Source organism: Condylura cristata, unplaced genomic scaffold (genome assembly GCF_000260355.1).
Source record: "Condylura cristata isolate star-nosed mole 26May11 unplaced genomic scaffold, ConCri1.0 scaffold00031, whole genome shotgun sequence".
NCBI lineage: Eukaryota > Metazoa > Chordata > Mammalia > Eulipotyphla > Talpidae > Condylura > Condylura cristata.
This window is the reverse complement of record NW_004567132.1, coordinates 25,403,990-25,422,949: the sequence shown is the minus strand read 5'-3', so window position 1 is coordinate 25,422,949 and position 18,960 is coordinate 25,403,990. Positions and strand designations below refer to the sequence as shown.

The window sequence follows — 18,960 nt, the reverse complement described above, 5'->3', positions numbered from 1 at the left end:
TTAAGGTTAACCTCGGTAAGAGCCATTTCAGTGGAATTCGGGAAGCCAGGCAGCAGTGGGCTCAAGAAGAAATGGAAAGTGAAGAAAGGTAGATATAACTATAAAAGACAAGTCCTTATAAAATGTAGATACACTCAACTGCAGAGATCATAGTCAAAGGGCCCCCAGCACATCTCTTGACTGCACTAGAGGAGGCAGTAGAGGGAGAAATGTCTAGAATCCCAGGTGGAGAAAACCTCTATGGGTCCAGAGCACAGTTTAGCCTTGTAGGAGGAGCTGGGCTTGCACATCCACTGGTCTGAGAAAGAGGGAAGGAAGGACGAGAATAGGTACATGTGTCGCAGTGGGAAAGAAACCCTGAGGGAATCCGCCTTCTGGCTTAGTTATTTCCATGAAACAGGAGATGAAAACAGAGGACTTGAGGACATAAGTGAAGCCATGGGAGAAAAGAGAAGAGCATCAAGGGCCACGCTGAAGCATTTCCGGGCTGCACCCCAAGACCAGGTGAGGCTGAGGAGTCCCTGTGCTCAGGGACACGGTTTAACCTAGCTGTGCTCAGCGGCCCTGGGTGCAGCAGAGGAAAAACAAGATAGTGGAAGGAATGCTGGGTGGGGACTCTGCTGACAAGAAGGAAAAAGGGCTGATGAACTGGTTTATCTGGAAAGAAGTTCAAGCCAGGAGGAAACACCTGTAGTGTTTCACTTCATTTAGCAATTTGGGGTGGGGAAAGGAAATGGAGAGAGGTGAAAAGGTAAGAAGCAATGAGCAGGAGTTAGATGTCAACGCGGAGAAATTATGACTGGCGACAGAGTGCAGAGTATAGCTGTGGGAGAGGGTCATGAATCTGGAGACACATGGGTCTTTCTGACTCTGGGAACTGAATGAAAACATCTGTGAAGCAAGAGGGCTCGATGGCTTGTGTAAGTGGACACCAAAGATATCAAATTCAGCCGATTGGCTGACAACAGTGATAAAGAAGGGAAGAAGGTTCAGGAGAGGTAAAGGAATGATCTTTTGAATGTGCTCATCCGGGTGGATCCTTGGGAGAATGCAGGCACCACCTCCAGCCTGTAGTATGACGCTCAGGACAACTATCAGTCTGTATAAACTTCATGAGACGGAGGTTCCCTTCTAGAGGAGCTATGTTCAAGGTATAAATTCTATAAAAAGGTGGCACATTTGCAGTTTTGAATCATTGAAAAGGGTTCAGAGAGCGGCAGGGGTCATTCTGAAGATGAAAGGATTGGGGTGGAGGCAGAGATGAAAAAATACGAGGCCTACTGGGATTGCTCAAGTTAAAGATTACCACTTTGAGTCGAGTAGGCCCAGATGATGTAGAACTTTTGGTGACACCCCAAAAGAAGGTCTGTTCTCTAAGGTCAGACAAAACATTGGTGAGATGTTTGCAGTCCCAGAAAATGACAAGACAACATAGCGACTAGATTGGCTGGTGCCCAAGACCCTCACTCTGGGGTGGGAACCCCAGAAACCTCTTGGGATCTATAGGCAAGTTGGTCACACACCCTAAAAGATCCTAAATCACATGTACAGAGTCCAAAATAGATCTTCCTTCTGGGGAGAAAAGCAGAGGCCTCAGAGCATGGAAATAAAAGACACTAAAATCTTATTTAGTCATTACTAGGAAAAGAGATTAAGTCTGCACTAGTCAAGACCACCATGTAATTAAATCAAATGCCTAGAGGCCAATTGTGCTGGACCTGTGGTCATCAGGTATGTGTGTTTCCTGGCTTCTGTCTCAGCTTCATCCTTCAAAGATTTCTTTGCTCCTCCTAGGCCAATAGCCAGAAAAATCTCAGATACTATTCAAGTGACCTTCACATCACAGGGAATCACAAGGCTGGGGAGGTGAGGGTTGGAGAAACATTGCCTCTATGTGTTCTGGAAATATATTCAAAATTATCTAGGCAACGTAGACTTTTAACTGCAACCTCAGGTGGCTTGGGCAAAGCCCCCTTTTCTAAATATGCACCATTCTGAAGGGGTTTCAGTTCTCTGAGTTGAACGTGAGTGGCCTTTCTTCAGAACTCCACACTAACCTCAGGAAAAGGAGCATCACCCATTCTAGTGAGCCAATACCTGAACATTCCAGATCACACATAAGACCATAAACCCCAGGAACACCTGCATAGATGGATGAACTGCCATCTGAGGCTCCCAGCACCCTCCACCCTCAACTCAGATGTTTTTTCTTCCATGACATGCCCCCACACACCCATCTCCATATTCCTGTGCATATAGTCTACCACGTCATTTGTTACTACTCTGTGCTTCAATTCGTTATGTTCTGTCTGCTCTGCTATATTTGAAGTGTCTTTATCCTTACGGCCTAGCACCCAGTAAATATCTGTAAATATGTGCTGGGCTAGGACGAGTTTAAACTGAACTGAACTGAGTTGAAGTGAATCCAAATGACAGTGGGGAACACAGAACAGTATATTCCCACAGCAACAAGGTTGAGCATTACTATGACCTCCCTGGAAACCCACCACCAGAATCTGTGCCCAGTTCTCCAGTCACACTGCCCCTCCCCGACCAGCAGTTCCTCATTGCTTCTTATGGAACAGAGCTGGGGCTGGCTCATTGCTGGGCTCGGCCATGACCTGCATGGGCTGGTTGTTCAGGGCGGCCTCGCGCATCTTGTGGTACATGAATTCATTCTGGCGGAACATGCGCAGCTCCATCTCCGTCTGCACCCGCATGGCCTATGGGACACAGATAAATACACCGTAAACAGTGATGAAAGTCCCCAGGACATGGTGGTCTCTGACCTACCTTGGTCCTATTGAAAAGAGTAAACGTGGTAAATGATTCTCAGTCATTGTGATTCAACTACGTCCTCAGAAGACAGGCAGACACACACACACATACTCACTCACTCACTCACTCACTGGGCGCCTAAAGTTGTCCTGCTTTGTTAGGGAGAAGTTGTACCTCTGGGAATGTTCGTTGACAGGAATCGTCCATGAATTTGAACTGTGGCCCCTGTATTTAGCTCCCACCTAACTTTGTGGGATCATGGTCAAGGGACTTAATCCTTTCAGCCCTTGGTTTCCTTACACATGAAATGTATGTGATTCCTTTGTTCTTTAAAATAGGCCAGGGAGATTGCAGTGTGTGATGCACACAAAGATTCTTTCTCTCATATGTCCGTGCAGGAAATATTTATCAAAGATCAGGATCATTCAGGGGCTGAGGATACAGTGATTAAGACTGCTGAAGATTCTGCCTTTGACAAGCTTTAAATACTAGACAGAAAGTTGGCCTTCTCAAAGCTCATCCTCAGACTGCTTAGACCAGACAGACCCAGTCCCATGGTGCGACTCGCCTCTAAGTCCTTGGTGATCGGGTGGGAGGGTCCGTGTGTCACCAGGAGAATGGCATAGGCTTTACAGATCATCCCGTGCCCTGCTTCAATGTTTCCAGCATGCCAGTTGGTCAGCCCAGCCCGCATCACGGCCATGCCCAGTTGGGCATTGTTGGGGTGGTAAAGCTTCCTGTAGGGACATAGCAAATAATCACAATGTAATCCCAACCTTCCTAATGTCTGCATGGCACTTGCTGGCTTGTAAAGTGCCCTCAGTAATGAAATTCATCTGCTCCTATCAGCGCTGAGGCATCTGCAGCCCATCTAGGGGAAATGAAGGGCCGAGAGATACCGAACACCCCACACAGTGAGGCTGTGAGAGCTGAGACTCTTGACCTGTGACACCAGGTCAAGTCCCATGGAAAAGGGGGCCAGAATCACGCTATATACTGGAAGACAGGAATCTGGGACTCTCAGAAGTACCCCCAGGCCTCTCCCCAGTAAGATACAGGAAATTCATATTGAAAAATATGATTTGAATGTTTTTCATGGAACAGAATTTTATTTTTACCTCTTTTACCTAACGGGGCTTCCTTTGAGCATGTTGTATAGTCATCCCACATTTTCTTCAGGAGTAAGATCTCTCAAAAAAAAAAAAAAAGAACCTTCTTGTGCCAACCCACTCATTTGGCCAGAAATACAAACTCACATCCCAATGTGGACTCAGGAGGCAAGAGAGGACATTGGCATAGAGAAGGCAAAGGATTTGCATTTTATAATTTATAAGCAACAATGGCTGACACTTCTTATAATAAAATGAAACTAACAAGAATCCCTGTGTTGATTGTTAGAAGGAAAAACCTTTTCAAGTACTTAAAATTAAGCTGGAGTTAGCCTTAAGGAAATCAAGACAGACGATAACAGATGAGCTGAAGGATTTAGGAAAGCCCAGGCGTGACAAATAGGTTTCATCTCAGGTACCAGCTCTAGTTATTTGGTCATTGCTACTCAGAATACCATGGTAAAAAGGCTTAGTCATAAGGAGAAGCACATTCCATTACTAATGCCTGCTGCGGGTTCAGAAGAGAGAGGAGGCACCCTGTGTAGCATCTGGTAGCCATCACCGGAATAAGCGCATTTCCAGGAGACGGGTACCCAGGATCCACCACCTACATGTAGCCATCCACCATCCTACTGGCGTAGTGTGAGGCCTCCTCGAAGGCCTGGAGGTAGGAGAGGACCTCTGAAACAATGCTCATCATCCTCAGCATGTAGAGGTTTGTGTCAGCAAACACTGGCTCCTGTTTCTCCAGGCACTCCCGGCATAATTTCACAACCTAAAGGAGACACAGGCCTGTCCATTACCTGTGCATCAGAGCACATGCTGAATTCAAATACGAATTTCTCAAAAATTTTAGTGAAAAGACAGTCGCGAACTCCTGGTGCTTCAAGAGCCAGGTGGGAATGCTCACTTAGTAGAGGCTAGAACTCGAAGCCAGAACATTCATTCAAATATGAGAAAGTGAGCAACCCGAACCCAGTATGTCCACTGCCATCTCCATTCCTCCATCTCAGGTGCCAACCTGAGATATCACAGATCCTTCAGGGACGTTTGTCTGTGTTCCTCAGACCCAGTATCAGTGGGTTAAAAATCACTGAAAAGGTGCAATGGGTTAAAGCACAGCACTACCAAGTTAGCTGCAGCTTCAATATGAGTTCGATCCCCAGTCTGGGAGGTGACCCACATAGCTTGGCAGACCTCGCCTGTCACCCACTGTTCCCCTCAGCAGTGTATTTCCTTGATCTGCCTTTTCTGTTCCCCACTCTGTCTCTCACAGCCCCTACACCTCTGGCCTGTACCCCAGTTCTATATACATAAATAAAGGCATATTTTTAAAAATCACTGAAAAGCACCCTAAGAGATGCAAAGATTTAAGGGCAGGAAGAATCATGGTCTCACCCAAGGAACATCTTCCAGAAAAATAAACCTGTTTGGTAGTCTCTCCATCCTTACTGCTGTTCCCGTCCATCCTCCTTCGCACCCCTCTCCCCCCCCCCATAAAAATGAATTCTCACCTCATGGTACAAACCCTCAGAACGAGCCTTGTCAATTTTTGCCAGTGTATCTTTGGAGAGCTGTATCATTTCCTTCACCACATCCTGAGAGGGCTGGGCAAAGGAGGGAAAGGGAATCCATCACATCTTTGAACTCCTGCCATTTTTGACATTCAACATAACACAAGATCTACGGCTGCTACTTTCTGGGTACTTTATCTTTGCAAATTTAGCTCAAAATTCCTGTAGCTTTTCTGTCTTGCTTCTGATTCTTGTGGTAGTCTCCACTGACACAGCCCTGAGCCTGGCTGCCTGCCAGTTGTGTGTTGCTGCCTGGGGTTTTGACTCTCAATGCAGAATCTGATATTGATCCCTGTTGTATTTTCTCTGGCATTTTGGATTTTCATTCTCTCCCCCAAACTATCTGCCATTCTTTCTCTTTACTTCAAGTCAACCACATACTCTACAGGTATGCCTTTGCATCTTTTTCTATACCAAGTCATTGATTTAAATGACTGACACAGGGCTGAGGACAGAGGCCGCAAACCTGACCCAAAAAAATCATAGACCAGTGTGTCACTGGAGCTTATGAAACCCTTCCAACAGTCTTAGCATCTAGTTCATATTTCCTTGTCTCAGCAAAAGGCTATCATGGAAGAAATTGTCTCTGTTGACGCTAGACTCATGAGGTCTCCTGTATTTTACTAAGCAATCTAGTGATCTTGTAAAAAAAAAAACAAAGAAGTTTGATATTTGAAACAAGGAAGTACCACAATTAAGAAGCTAGATCCTATGATGCCACTAAAATTTTGAAGAAAAAATTTCAAAGTCTAAAAGAAAAGTGTCAAACAAATCCTCAGAGCCTAGCCCCAGGAGTAGGCAGGGTCAGAAGCTGTTAAGCAGCAGGTGTGGAAGGTCAGGCTAAGGGTGGACGCTGCAGCTAAATCTGCTCTGTAGCTGCAACAGTACTATGCTTGGTGCCTCACACACACGGGCCAGGACATGCTTCCTGGGAAACAGAGCCTTTGATTCTGTGAAAAGGGTGTTTCTGAATGAATGTGTTAGCCCTTGGGTCCCACCTGCTTTGTACCCTGTCTGAGAAGGGGACTCCCAATTTCTTTATGCCAGTTATCATTGGTCCGTCGGTCACAGCTTCCTCCTCAAACTTCAGTCTGTATAGAGTCGGACAGAGTTTGCACACATGTGCATGCATGGCTCTCTGTGTGTGAGCACATGCTCCCTTTTAATTTTCATAAATGGGAGCATACACAGCATTTGGGACTGAATTTCCCCCAAATTCATGTGTTGAATTTCTAACCTCCAGTACCTTAGAATGGAACCTTATTTAGAACTACAGTAACTGCAGATATGACTAGTTCAGATGTAGTTGAGAAGGGCCATTCACCCAACAGGTGTGGCATCCTTATAAAAAGAATGTGAGGGGAAGATAAAGAGACATGCAGAGAGGAAAGATGTGTGAAGATACATAGGAGGAAGACGGTTGCTGATAAGCTAGGGAGAGCCCTCAGAAGGAACCAGCCTTACCCGGACCTTAATCTCAGACTCCCAGCCTCTAAAACTGGGAGAGGATACTCTGACTCAGTACCCAGAACTCTTCCATGCCACAGTCCTTTCCCCTCACCCCCAACTGCATCCCCACCCCAAGGTCTATAAAGTGGTAGGACCTTTCTCAGGCCCCTTCAGTGATAGTTGACCTCCCACATCTGTGTTAAAGCACCTGCTTTTCCATCAGTGCACCATCCCAGGAGGGAACGTAGAGTAGTTGTGTGTCAGTCTCAGTGTCTTGCTTACACCACTGTAAGAAGTGATTAAAGGCTTAACTCTTGCTTTTTGGCTGTTTTAAACCGATCCTCTGCTACCTGGTAACTGAGTGCCTTCTCTCAGATCAGCCTCACAGGACAACACATACCTTGGGGTCATTTTTCACCCCTTGGAAGAGGTCATCCTTCAGCCCTTTTTGGCAGTGTTCACACGTGCAGTCAAAGTAGTACTGCTTTTTCAGCTGCTTCTTGCGTTCCTCGCTGACGTTAAGGAAGTCGATGTAGGAAACGGTCAGCTCGTCTCCTTCTGAGATCTTGCCAAGGGCCCGGAGCTCAATTCTGGAGAAGAATACAAGGAAAAGAGTCAATTAACCAGAACTATCAGAGTGGGATTTGTGTTCTTCAAGGTCTCAAAAAGTTGAGAGTCAAAGACATCAACTAGCACTCAGAAGACTCCATTCTTCCCCCCCAAAAATGACTGATCTGTAGGACAGTTTTCTGGATAATTCTGCTGCACTCATAATAATCAAATCTACTCCCTTTAGTTAATTGCTCTGGAATCAGCTCCTGTTGGTGATCACTGAAGGCAAATAAACAAAAGCTGATTCTGGCACCCCTTTGCACTGTTCACTTTTGTGTAATGGGAGATGTGGCTTTTTGGTTGAAGAAGGTGGTCAGCTAAAGAAGATGGCATTTAATTCCCTCGTTGCTGGGGTCCGACCCCCATTTACCATCATACAGTACTTTACCATGTAATGGGTACAGAATATATGTTCTTCAGGACAAAGCCCCACTTAACTTGGAAGTGGGGATCAACGGTGATGTGACTACCACTCTCTTTTGTTCCCCAGGCCCCTCCCATTTCTAGAGCTCTGCAATTCTGTAGTTCAATTAATTGAGCCACAAGTCGACAAGTTGTCTAAGTATTTCTTGTAGGGATTAGGAACAGCACCTGGAGCCCCAGAGATTTAAAATAGGAAGATCCCATGGAACAGTTTCATCTTGGCCTTTACTCCCACAGATGTGGCATCAGACACCCAAGAGTTGAAATGAACTGCACAAATGCACCCACACAGAGGCAACACCAGCTGCTCCTACCCCTATATTCTTGCAGCTCAAGCTCCCATGAGTATTATGTTCTTAACCCCAAGAGCATTTCAAGAAAAACAACCACGAGTTCATTTGGTTGTCATTAAGAAAAGTCAACCTACACCACTAACTCATTGTTGGCCAGAAGCAGTAAATATGACTAAATCAAATTACAAATAACTATCTGTCAGAAATATAACAATTGTGGGTGATATTTTCAGAACCCAATCTGGTAGGTAGTTGGGGACTATAAACAGATAGGAAGTCCTTAGTAGGTCAGCAATATTGGTAAGTTAGTCTTCATTTCAGCATTCAGAGGGACAAAGTAGGTTTTTACCAAGAAGATGTGGTCTAGAAAGGGCTGTTATGCTTTGAGGTTGGAGAGTAGCAGAAGTAAGTAGTGAAGGAGAGAAAATAAAGGAAGCAAAGTAAAGCAAAGACATGCAGATAAGTAAGGAACAAAATGATTAATTGAAATGCAAGAAATGCATTAAAAATACAACTTTCAGCAAAGACTCTGGGGTGCAGAGGACATTATAGGAAGACATAGCCAAAGAGTTTGGGGAGGGATGACCCCAGCAAAGCAGGAAGTGAGGGAGATGGGTCAGAGGAGGAGGGATGTTTGGAAGGACTGACCCACCTCATCTGGGTGTGAAACATGGATTTCACTGCCTCATGACTGAAAGACAAAACAGACACCCGAATGGAAATCATTACTATTGGCTGATTGCCTAGGCTGGGTGCACAGCATTCCAGGTTACTCCATCAAAGTGTTGGCCATCACTACAACCGCCATCCCGTCCCTTTCTAGCTGTGCTCACTTGACAAGACACAGCCTGATCGAGTAGAAAGTGCACTGGAGGAAGAAGGAGGAATTCTGAGTACCAGTGTGGAAAAGTTTCTTCCCTTCCCAGGGCCTCAGTGTTCTCTTCTATAATCTGGCTTTGAGACTGTCATGAGTCAGTGCATTTAAAAGCGGTGTGCTAAGAACCAGACAGAATGCTGTTAATATCTTACTAACAACCTGGCCAAATAAGCACTGCCACTGTGACGTCAATCTCGGGGAGAGTTTGAGCTGTGTTTGGAGACTGGTTAGGTCACACATGTGAGTATTTAAATGTTGGGGTTAGAAGTGGGGTCCTAACATCATGTGCAGTGTTCTTTCCATCACGGCGTACAGCTAGGTGGTGACTGCAGAGTTGCCTTCTCTTACATGATAGTCAAGAAGCCCTGTAAAATATGTTGCTCAGAATTAGTGTATGCAAAGAAGCCAGAGCAGACACTGGAGATGGTCTTTAGAAAGGTTTCCAGGTTCTGTGGCTGTGACGCAAGGAACACTGGGTCACAATTGCTTAGGGAGGTCCTATTGAGAAAGACCAGCCCCATTCTTTATTCTTTGCTGAGCAGGCTTTGCCCAAACAGTGAAGGGGAGATCCAGAGGCTTAGGAAGGGAAATACAGATGTTGGAGAAAGATTATCATCTGGTCCAAAATAAATTTCCCTGTTTTAACCAACTTTCTCAATTGCTTAACCTGTTGTAATCCGACAGGTCCTTGCTTCTATAAATAGAAAGAAAAAGGGGAAATCTGAGTTCTTGCTATTTAGAGGCTTAGGTTTGGTTCTTGGCTGCACTCTAGAAGCCACTGACTTTCACTTCCAGGAAGTCTGGGAGAAAACCATTCATCATTGATAGCTCAGTTGATTTGTATTTGTCCTAGGAGCCCATCTCTAAGAGCAAGAGAGATAATACTGCACAGACCTCACTCCCCAAATGCCCCAGCCTGTTCCCTCCACTACCAGGGACTGTGCTGTTAGCTGCCTCTTCTCTATTTGTGCCCCGGCTTCAAGACCCATTCTTGCTTCTCTATTCCCAGATCTATGTCTTCCTCTGAGGGTTCATCACCGAGGTTCCTTTGCTTCTGGCCCCTGGTTGGGGGTTGGCCAATTGGTGGGAGATCAGAAGATGGGAGCAGAGAGAGGTTAGGATAGTTAGTCTTCTCACTCCTCCCTGTGCCTCACCATGGTGCCAACAGAGGTGGGTTCTGCTCTAGGGACAGCCAAGCTGTGGGTGGTGGGAGGGCAGGTCCCCCACCATGGCTCCAGCTCTCACCAGCTGCAGAAACAGTACTTCTTCCACTTTCCCTGCAGGTCTAGAAGTGGTAATGATTGCATGCTGTTGCTACACCCTGGACACTACATTGGCCCTTATTATTTCCTTAAAGTCTACTACATTCTGTAAATTGTCTTTTATTATTATTATTATTATCATTATTATTATTAAATTCTCTTCAGGTGAACCCTGGTGCACCTTCAGATTTCTGCTAGGACCTTGTCTAATATATGTTCCTGTCAGGCACCTTCTAGGCTGATGTTGTCCTGCATGACCGCTGGATGATAGTTCCAGACTTTTACAATAGTAGAGGTTTTATATTTTAAAAACATTAACATCCAGGCAGCCTCAACAAACATGCAAAGGCTAAGAGATGACCCTCGTGGAATTCTTTGCTCGTCTATTCATTACTTTTCTGTGTTTCACAATTCTAAATGAAATTTTCGCCCTTTTGCTGCTCAATGAAATGCATGCTAGCTCAGGTTCAACATTTTGCCTTTGGTTTTAAGTCAAGTAGAGAGAACACCATGACTCCCACCCCATCCCAACACCTCAGCCCAAGACATACTTACTTGCCATTGTTAAATATGACGGTGCAGTTGGGCCAGCAGTCATGGTTCACCAGGCCCAGGTTGGGAAAGATACCCACACCCACTGCCTGTAGGCCTCTCTGATCACTGAGTGTGAAGCCATTGCAGTTAATCTACCCAGGGGGAAAATGAAAGAGTCAACTTACAGACATAGTCCGGGGACAGAATACCATCGTAACTGTGGAATGTTTTTAAAATATAAAAGAACAGGTCTCATCCTGGAAATATTTAGAAAGTCTGGAAACAAACAATTTTTATTTTCTAAAGGACTCCAAATGATCCAAGCCTCCACAACTGTGAGATTCAGTTATTTAAAAGAAATCTCTTGATCAATTGATCAATAGCTAGATATCTGTGTCAGTAGATACGTATACTTATATACATACAGCCTATTGGTTCTACTGCTCTGGAGAACTTTATAAAAGAAGCACTGGCATATGGGAAGGGTTTGAGCAATGTTGAGTATGATAATGTAATACTGTTATTTCATTAATTTCCCTCTCAGCCTGCTCGCCTGCACCAGGAAGGGCCTACTGTGCCAGATGGAAGACTGCTACCCCTAGAGCCCAAGGCCTGCGCCTGCTGGTCCACACACTCCCGCTCCCACCTCTTAGACTTGCATGGCCAGGATGGCCTGCCGACGTTGCTCCAAGGCAGCACTGCCCCAAAGCCCTAACTCTCCTCTCCAAGGCTTCCACAACCACTCCTCCCACTGCCCATCGGTTGGGTCTTATTTCCAGAGCAAGGGGACAGTAACTGGGGCTTTGTTCTCAATGCAGAGAGAAAAATAAAATGTAAAATGTAGATAAACAAGAAGGTATTTACCAAAGCTACCATTGAGAGATAGGGAACAGTGTTGGGGTGGAAGGAAGGCAGAGGGCTGCCAACTTCAAATGGGGTAGGACTGACCTCATACTAAGCAAGGCCAGGAAGATCATGGGATGCCCATTCTTCCTTTGGGCCTTTCACCACTCCAGTCCTTCTTTTGCTCTCTCTCTTCCCCATTTTGATCTGGTAGCATCTGGAAAGTTCTTAATTGGACAATTCCAGCTCTCACCCATCCCACCCCACTTTATGAGCAATCATACCACGCCAAAAATGTGGGAGATGTACTGCATGCTGAACTGTTGGCTTTGGGGCGGCCAGTACTGCAAGAAAGTGTCCACGTCCACCCGCAGCTCCTTCTGCTCTTCCTCCCCAAAGTGCTCCACGTGGTTCTGCAGGTCATCCACGGCGACCAGGCAGCCCTCTGTGAGCCCAGTGCCCTCTCTCTCCACCCGCCACATGATGCGTGCAGCCAGCCTGTGGAGAGGGCAGGGTTAATGAGGCCCTCCTGTGTTCATTCATTCAACACCTACCAGGTGCCCCAAGCATGCTAGGCACAGGGTCAGGCCCGAGAGAGAGTGTTTAATCAGATAGAACATCTATCATGGCGCTTCTTACAGTATTACAATTTAAAAGATCATTTAAACTAGTATTTAGTGTTATGCAGAACACAAAAAAAGGGTAGCATGATAGAGTAGTTGGAGAGAGGATGTCTGGTAATGGGGGGTGGGGATGACACGGAGAAGCGACTTTGGGCTGAAAGTGGCCTGCACAGAAGGAACCAGCTCTGTGCAGTAGGGAAGCAACTACCCACAGAAGGCCCTAAGCAAGGAATGAGTTTGGCTTGATGGAGCAACAGCAGGAAGGCCAAGTGGCTGGAGCACAGGAAGCAAGGAGTGGGGAGGAAGTAAAGGTGGAGAAGGAGGCAAGTTTCCCTTCACGTTTGTATATTTGTGTTCTTTGGGTAAACATCGAGGAGTAGAATTTCTGCATCATAATTTCAATCTTTTGAGAATCCTCCACACTGCTTCCCATAGGGACTGGGTCAGTTTCCATTCTCACCAACAGTGTAAAATGGTTCCATTATCCCCACAATTGCCAGCTCATAGTGTTTTAAAATGTGCATTTTCCCAAATTTTAAACATTGGCAGGCCAATTTTTTTATGTAAATGTTGGGGAACAACACTTATAAAACAAACCTACAGCCAGGTTCAGACAATGACTGTAATTTGAAGCACTGCTGTGACACACAGTCCCCCCTCTGCAACAGACCCCCAGACCCAAAGGGGGTACCTGGAAAGACTAATCCCATCCAGTCCCTATGAGGCTCTTTCCTGACTTGCACTCAGCCTCGCTTCCCTGGGCCTGGTAATGCTGTCACTGGTATCACCCCAATTTGACATTTGGGGGTCCCACACACCACCCCCAGGGCTACCATTTACCTGATATTCTCATTGGGCACCTTCCCGCATCTCTTGACAGCTGAACACTCATTCTTGTGGTTCAGCCAAGCATCCTTCTGGCAGGTGCGGTCACAGTAATGAGCAAACTTGCACTGCCCACAGCGGTGGAGCTTCTCCTGCCTCTTGAAGCAGGTGTGGCACACAACATTAACAAGGCTGGAAGTAGGCACAGGATAGAGGTGACTGGGGAGCACGTGGAGAGGGTACTGCACTGCCTCTTGGGAGGCCAAGATTTGGGTAGTGGTTCCATGAGCCTGCTTGTCTCAGAAAAGCTTCAGACACCCACTTTTCAAAGAGAGACTTGTTGGGCCTCCAAAAGTCCCTGCTAGCTGTAACACTCCTTCTAGCAGATATTTCCAAGTGAACTCAACATGCGAGACACGATTGTATTCTGCATATAGCTCCTCAGTTTAATTTAGCAACTGCGGATTTATAACCTACGTGCATTAAGCATTGAGAATACCACAAATTGCCAGAGGAGCAATTAAAAAAAGAGTAGGGGCCCTCGCTGGTGGCACAGTGAGTTAAAGCACAGCACGAAGAAGCTAAAGCCACTTCCTCATGAGTTTGATCCCCACCCAGGAGGTGACCCACATGGCGTGGCAGACCTCGCCTGACCCCTCCCACTGCTCCCCTCAGCAATGTTCTTTGTCAGTCGGCCTGTTCTGCTCCCCACTCTTTCTCTGGTGAATCCTCTCATCGCCCCTGCACCTCTGGCCTATACCCCAGTTCTGTATGCATACATAAATCTTAAAAAAAAAAAAAAGAGTAGGGCTCAGAATCCACAGCCCATCATAACTAGGCCACAGTGTGTCCTGCTTGAAAAGGTCATCTGTCATGAGTACTCATCCCAGTAGAATAGGACACACGGGGCCCTGAACACCTAGTAGAATAGCTAATCCCCTGGTGATGGAGAGCAATGAACTTTTTCCATCTGACTCAGTTCAGGATTTTGTCCCAAACAAGAATGTGAAGGTTAACAAGAACTGGATTGCAAGTAATTGAAGAACCCAAGTAATTGAGATTGCAATTTAAGCTCCAAATCTTGACTCTTGTTCACTTAACAGTAGGAATCTGACTAACAACACTTCATAAATTATGTAGGCAGAACAGAGTGTGGGTACTACTCACATTTCCTGCATCTGGACATTGTGTTTCCATTAATTTCTTTAGAAAAATAATCACATTTATTTAAGGTCCAATTACAAATATAGTGACTAAGCCTCCAAGCTTTCTCAACGGTGCTGCCATCAAGACAGATTCCCTTTGTTTGTCTACATTTTACAAAGCTTTTTTGATGTATAACTGATATACATAAACTGCACATATTTAAAATATTTCATTTGATTGGCCATCACCAAAGCCCCATAATGAACATACCCATCACAATTTCCTTCATGACACTGAATTTTTAATCCTGGAGTTTTCATCTTTGTTGCTACCTGATTGCTTTCAATGTTGAATGCCAAACTGTCAAGATCATTTTGAATTTTTATTGTCATCATTTTAATAACTTTGCTAAGCTTGGAGCCATCTGCAAATCTGAGAGCCTGTCTTAGGCTGGGAAGGGAAAAGAGGAGCTAATGCCCAACTTTGGGGTACCAGGAACCAGACCGGGAACACAGACCCAAGGCAGAAAAGAAAGCGAGTACTGCCAAGAGAGAAGAGCTCATCTGGCTAGGGAACAATCAGAAGCAAGCACCCGGATCCAGGCAACGCCTCCTATTGCCTGCGTGAGATGGGGGTGGGAGGACGGCTTAGCACTGCCTTCTCCTGGGCCCACATTGCCCTTGAGGGTAAATTTTCTAAATTGACTCAAAGGGAACACATCTGCCCCAGTGCTTCTCTATAATCTTCCATGCACCAACTGAATGTGTTTATAATAGGGTCTGGTTATATAGAGTGCACTCTATCTGCCAAGAGCTGTAGCTTTACTAAGTCATAAGAAATTTCAAGTTGAAAGCCCCTAGTCACCAATATCACTTTGGCCAGAGGAAAGTTGGAGACACAGCCTCAAGATACAGACTTAACCCCGGAGTGTGACAGGGAAATTGCCCTGTCACTTATATAATTTATCAGGTGTTGAGTTAATTCAAATATAGCTTCAATAGCATCTTAATGGCATAATAGCTCTAGATTCTTTAAAATCTCTTTGCTATAATAAATTTTAATTATTTTTCATGAAAAAAAATTCATCAATTTGGAATGATATTTTTTCTTATAGTGAATTCATGGTGGGTTCCAAGTATTAACCATCAAACTATTTCCTACAGGCTCACACACTTGTCTCATATTCCACTGTAAAATTTTCCTAGGGGCTAGAATAGAGTTTTATAATCTGGTGAGACCCAGAAGCCTTATGAGTTATCTCTTCATTTAGGTCTCTTGAAGTGAGCTGACCTTTCTGTCATCTCACGCATCAGTAAATCTTAGCCATGGGGTAGAATGGCTAAGAAAGAGAAGACTGAAAGTTGAAGAAAAAAAAGAAGAAAGAAAGAGAAGACTGAGTTTGGTGAAAAGCAGAGCTTCTCAAACTTTAGTGTGCATACATAACACCAAAGATCTTGTAAAATTCAGGTTCTGATCCAGTAGGGATGGGGCCTGAGGTTCACATTTCTAACAAGCTCCCGTATGATGCCAATGTTATCATGTTAAGTAACACAAATGAAGAGCTGAGAACAAACCTCAACCCTGCACCTTCCGGTGGAGTAGCCAGGGAAGTGTCAGGTAGGCAGAAAGGGAGCCTGGGGTGGGTATTACAGGAGGACTGATCTAGAATTGGGAAAAGCTCGATTCAACTCCTGATTCTAATACATAGCAACCTTGAGCAAGCACCCTCACCTCTCTGAGGCTTCATTTCCTTATGTAAAAATGGGAGTAGCAATATCTAGATCGTGATAGCTTTGATACTTGTTACAGTTGTTGTTTTTTTTTTTTTAAGATTTTTTTTTTTTTTCATACAGAACTGGGGTACAGGCCAGAGATGCGGAGGGTGAGAGGATTCACCAGAGACAGAGCAGGGAGCAGAACAGGCAGATCAACGAAGTACACTGCGAGCGGGTCAGGAGAGGTTGCCACGCCATGTGGATCTCCTCCAGGGCAGGCGGGAATCGAACTCATGCGGAATTGGCTTAAGCTTCTCAGTGCTGTGCTTTAACCCGTTGCGCCACCAGGGAAGGCCCGACAGTTGCTTTTTAATGAAATATACTCCATATTTTTGTTTAATTCATGCAAGAAGAAAATTAAAAGTAAGTTCCAAAGCCCAACCACTCTCAGAATGGTTTCAAGGGGTAAATGAAATATGTGAAATAATTTACAGCTCAGAGCCTGATACCGAGTGAGTGCACAGTATCTGTCAGCCTGGTACACTCACCCATCTGTCCTGGGGGAGGCTGGGCCCAGAGATGTCTGAGCTCCTGCTCTCCTCCAACATGCACACATCTCTGGGAGCTCCGGAGAAGAAAAGCTCCCTGTTATGGGAGAACTCCTGCAGGAGCAGCAGGGTACTTCCTTGACAAAAGGATACTTCCTCTCTTTCTCGACTTTCCCTAGTAAGAAATGACCTAAATGACTCCAAAAACCACACTTTGGATTCCCGGAGAAAGAGGCCTTCTCCCAGCCAGGCTTAACTGGGTGACCTTCATTCAGCAAGTTTCATTTTCAATGCCTAGCCTCATTTTCCCAGTTTCCACCGAGAATATTATATTTCCATTTATGTATTATTATATAATTATATAATATTGTGCTCTCATTGACACCATTATTGCAGTTGTCAAAGGGGTGGTTCAAGCAATTCTCTTGTTAAACCTTCACAACAATCCTTTCGAGTAGTGATAACAGCTGTCACAGGGGTATCACTCACAGCGGTCACTGATGTCTGACACTGCTCCCAGCACAGAAGCCAGGGAAAGGCATCAAGTTGACCAGCTTTGTCTGCAGCCCTGAGTGTGCCCTGCCCCAGCCAGTGGGTTCTCGCTCACTCTTCACTCTGCACCCTGCCCTGGACTCCATCATTTGTCAGAGACAAGAGGGATGGAAAGGCAGTTGCTGCTTAGTTCCTTGTAAGGAAATAACCAGTTACTGGACGTGTCAAAGCAAAGAAGGCACCTGCAAGATGGGCCAGCCCTCCAAAACACAACCAGAGAACTGGACCAACAGTTCTGGCTTTCTGTGTTTCTTAAAAACTCTCAGCTGTCCATGATGTCTCCCCTTAAAAATTAAAGGGGAAGGGATGTGTCTTCAGAATATTTCCTTTCTCTTCCAGATGGTTTCACTCATAGCAGAAGCATAAGGGATCAGGGAAGGAAAAACAAGAGAGAGATTAACAACTGTAATAGAGTAAAAATGAAAACAATGAACAACTATAAACCAGAGACATTCTGTGGGGGTGGGAGAGGGAATGGGATTGGAACTAGGATGGGAAAAGAGCCCTGGACTGTGGTGACAGCTCACGGGTAAACTGGTAATGGGAGGCCCATGGGGATTACAACTGAGATGGAAAATGCACAAAATGAAGAGTGATGTAACAAAATAAATAAATAAATAATCTTTAAAAAATATTTCCTCTCTCAAGTACACAAAGAAATTTATAATACTTTAAATTCCTTCTCTCCTTCCTTCCTGGTTCTTTCTATCCTTCCTTACTTCCCTCCTTCCTGCCTTGCTGGAGTATTTACTGGGCATCCATTGTGTGATGTACATCCAGCAGGGTGATAGAAGCCATAAAGATAAACAGGACAGACAGCTTGCCTTTGAGCTGGCCACAGATTGGGCTAGAACATAAACACAGATAAGTAAGCAAGGTGAGGCATGGAGTCCAGGAGTGCTGGGTACTTGCTGTAGGGTTCAAAGTAGAGACCAATGAGGGAGAGGAGGAATCCAGAAGGGCAGTCACCTGGATGGGGAAGAGGCATTGTTCTGACCCTAAAAGACGGGCAGAGTTTGTGCTCAGAGAAAGTCAAGTTCTTCCACTGAGACAAACTGGCCTGAGTCTAAGGCCTCCATGGTTGAGGGAGATGAGATGGGGAGGCAGTCACATATGACACGGGAGTAGCTGTTTGATTAGATGGTAGGAGGTATCATACTGGGAAATAATGTTATGAAGATGTCTGGTCTATGGAGGACCTGTAAAGTAACTCTCATCATGTCCCCTGCTCTGCAGACACAGAGGTGCCCTGCCCCTGAGGCTTCTGCAGAAAAGAGAAAGAGCCAGAGTTGGTGAGCTCATTTTCTTTTCCCCATGGTTTCTCCTAATGTCACTTTTAAATGGTTTGTGTCAGCCTTTGAGGAACATCCACGGATTCATGTTTGCACTGACTATGATACATTCTGGCTTAAGAAGCTAGCTAGGGCCCTCCCTGGTGGCGCAGTGGGTTAAAGCACAGCACTATGAAGCTAAAGCCACTTCAACATGAGTTCAGTCCCTGCCCCAGAGGTGAACTACATGGCATGGCAGACCTCTCCTGAACTGCCCGCTGTTCCCCTCAGCAGTGTATTTCATCCATCTGCCTATTCTGCTCCCCACTCTGTCTCTGGTGAAGCCTCTCACCGCCTCTGCACCTCTGGCCTGTGCCCCAAGTATGTATGCATAATAAATAAATCTTTTCTTTTTTTTTTAAAGATTTATTTATTTATACAGAACCGGGATATAGGCCAGAGATGCAGAGGGTGAGAGGATTCACTAGAGACAGAGTGGGGAGCAGAATAGGCAGATCGACGAAGT

General features: G+C 45.4%; 1 protein-coding gene across 1 annotated transcript in view; it reads right to left on the bottom strand.

Moving 5' to 3' along the window:
• Positions 1–2,194: 2,194 nt before the first annotated feature.
• The window catches only part of SMYD1 (SET and MYND domain containing 1), a 24,371-nt gene continuing 7,605 nt past the window's right edge, over positions 2,195–18,960 (bottom strand). The window contains exons 2-10 of the mRNA XM_004691614.2: positions 13,218–13,394; positions 12,039–12,252; positions 10,933–11,063; positions 8,891–8,929; positions 7,311–7,500; positions 5,402–5,494; positions 4,499–4,662; positions 3,347–3,515; positions 2,195–2,723 (exon numbers count right to left, since the gene is read on the bottom strand). Of these exons, the coding sequence (XP_004691671.1) occupies positions 2,565–2,723; positions 3,347–3,515; positions 4,499–4,662; positions 5,402–5,494; positions 7,311–7,500; positions 8,891–8,929; positions 10,933–11,063; positions 12,039–12,252; positions 13,218–13,394 (1,336 nt within the window). The 3' untranslated portion in view covers positions 2,195–2,564. The remainder of the gene's footprint in view (positions 2,724–3,346; positions 3,516–4,498; positions 4,663–5,401; positions 5,495–7,310; positions 7,501–8,890; positions 8,930–10,932; positions 11,064–12,038; positions 12,253–13,217; positions 13,395–18,960) is intronic.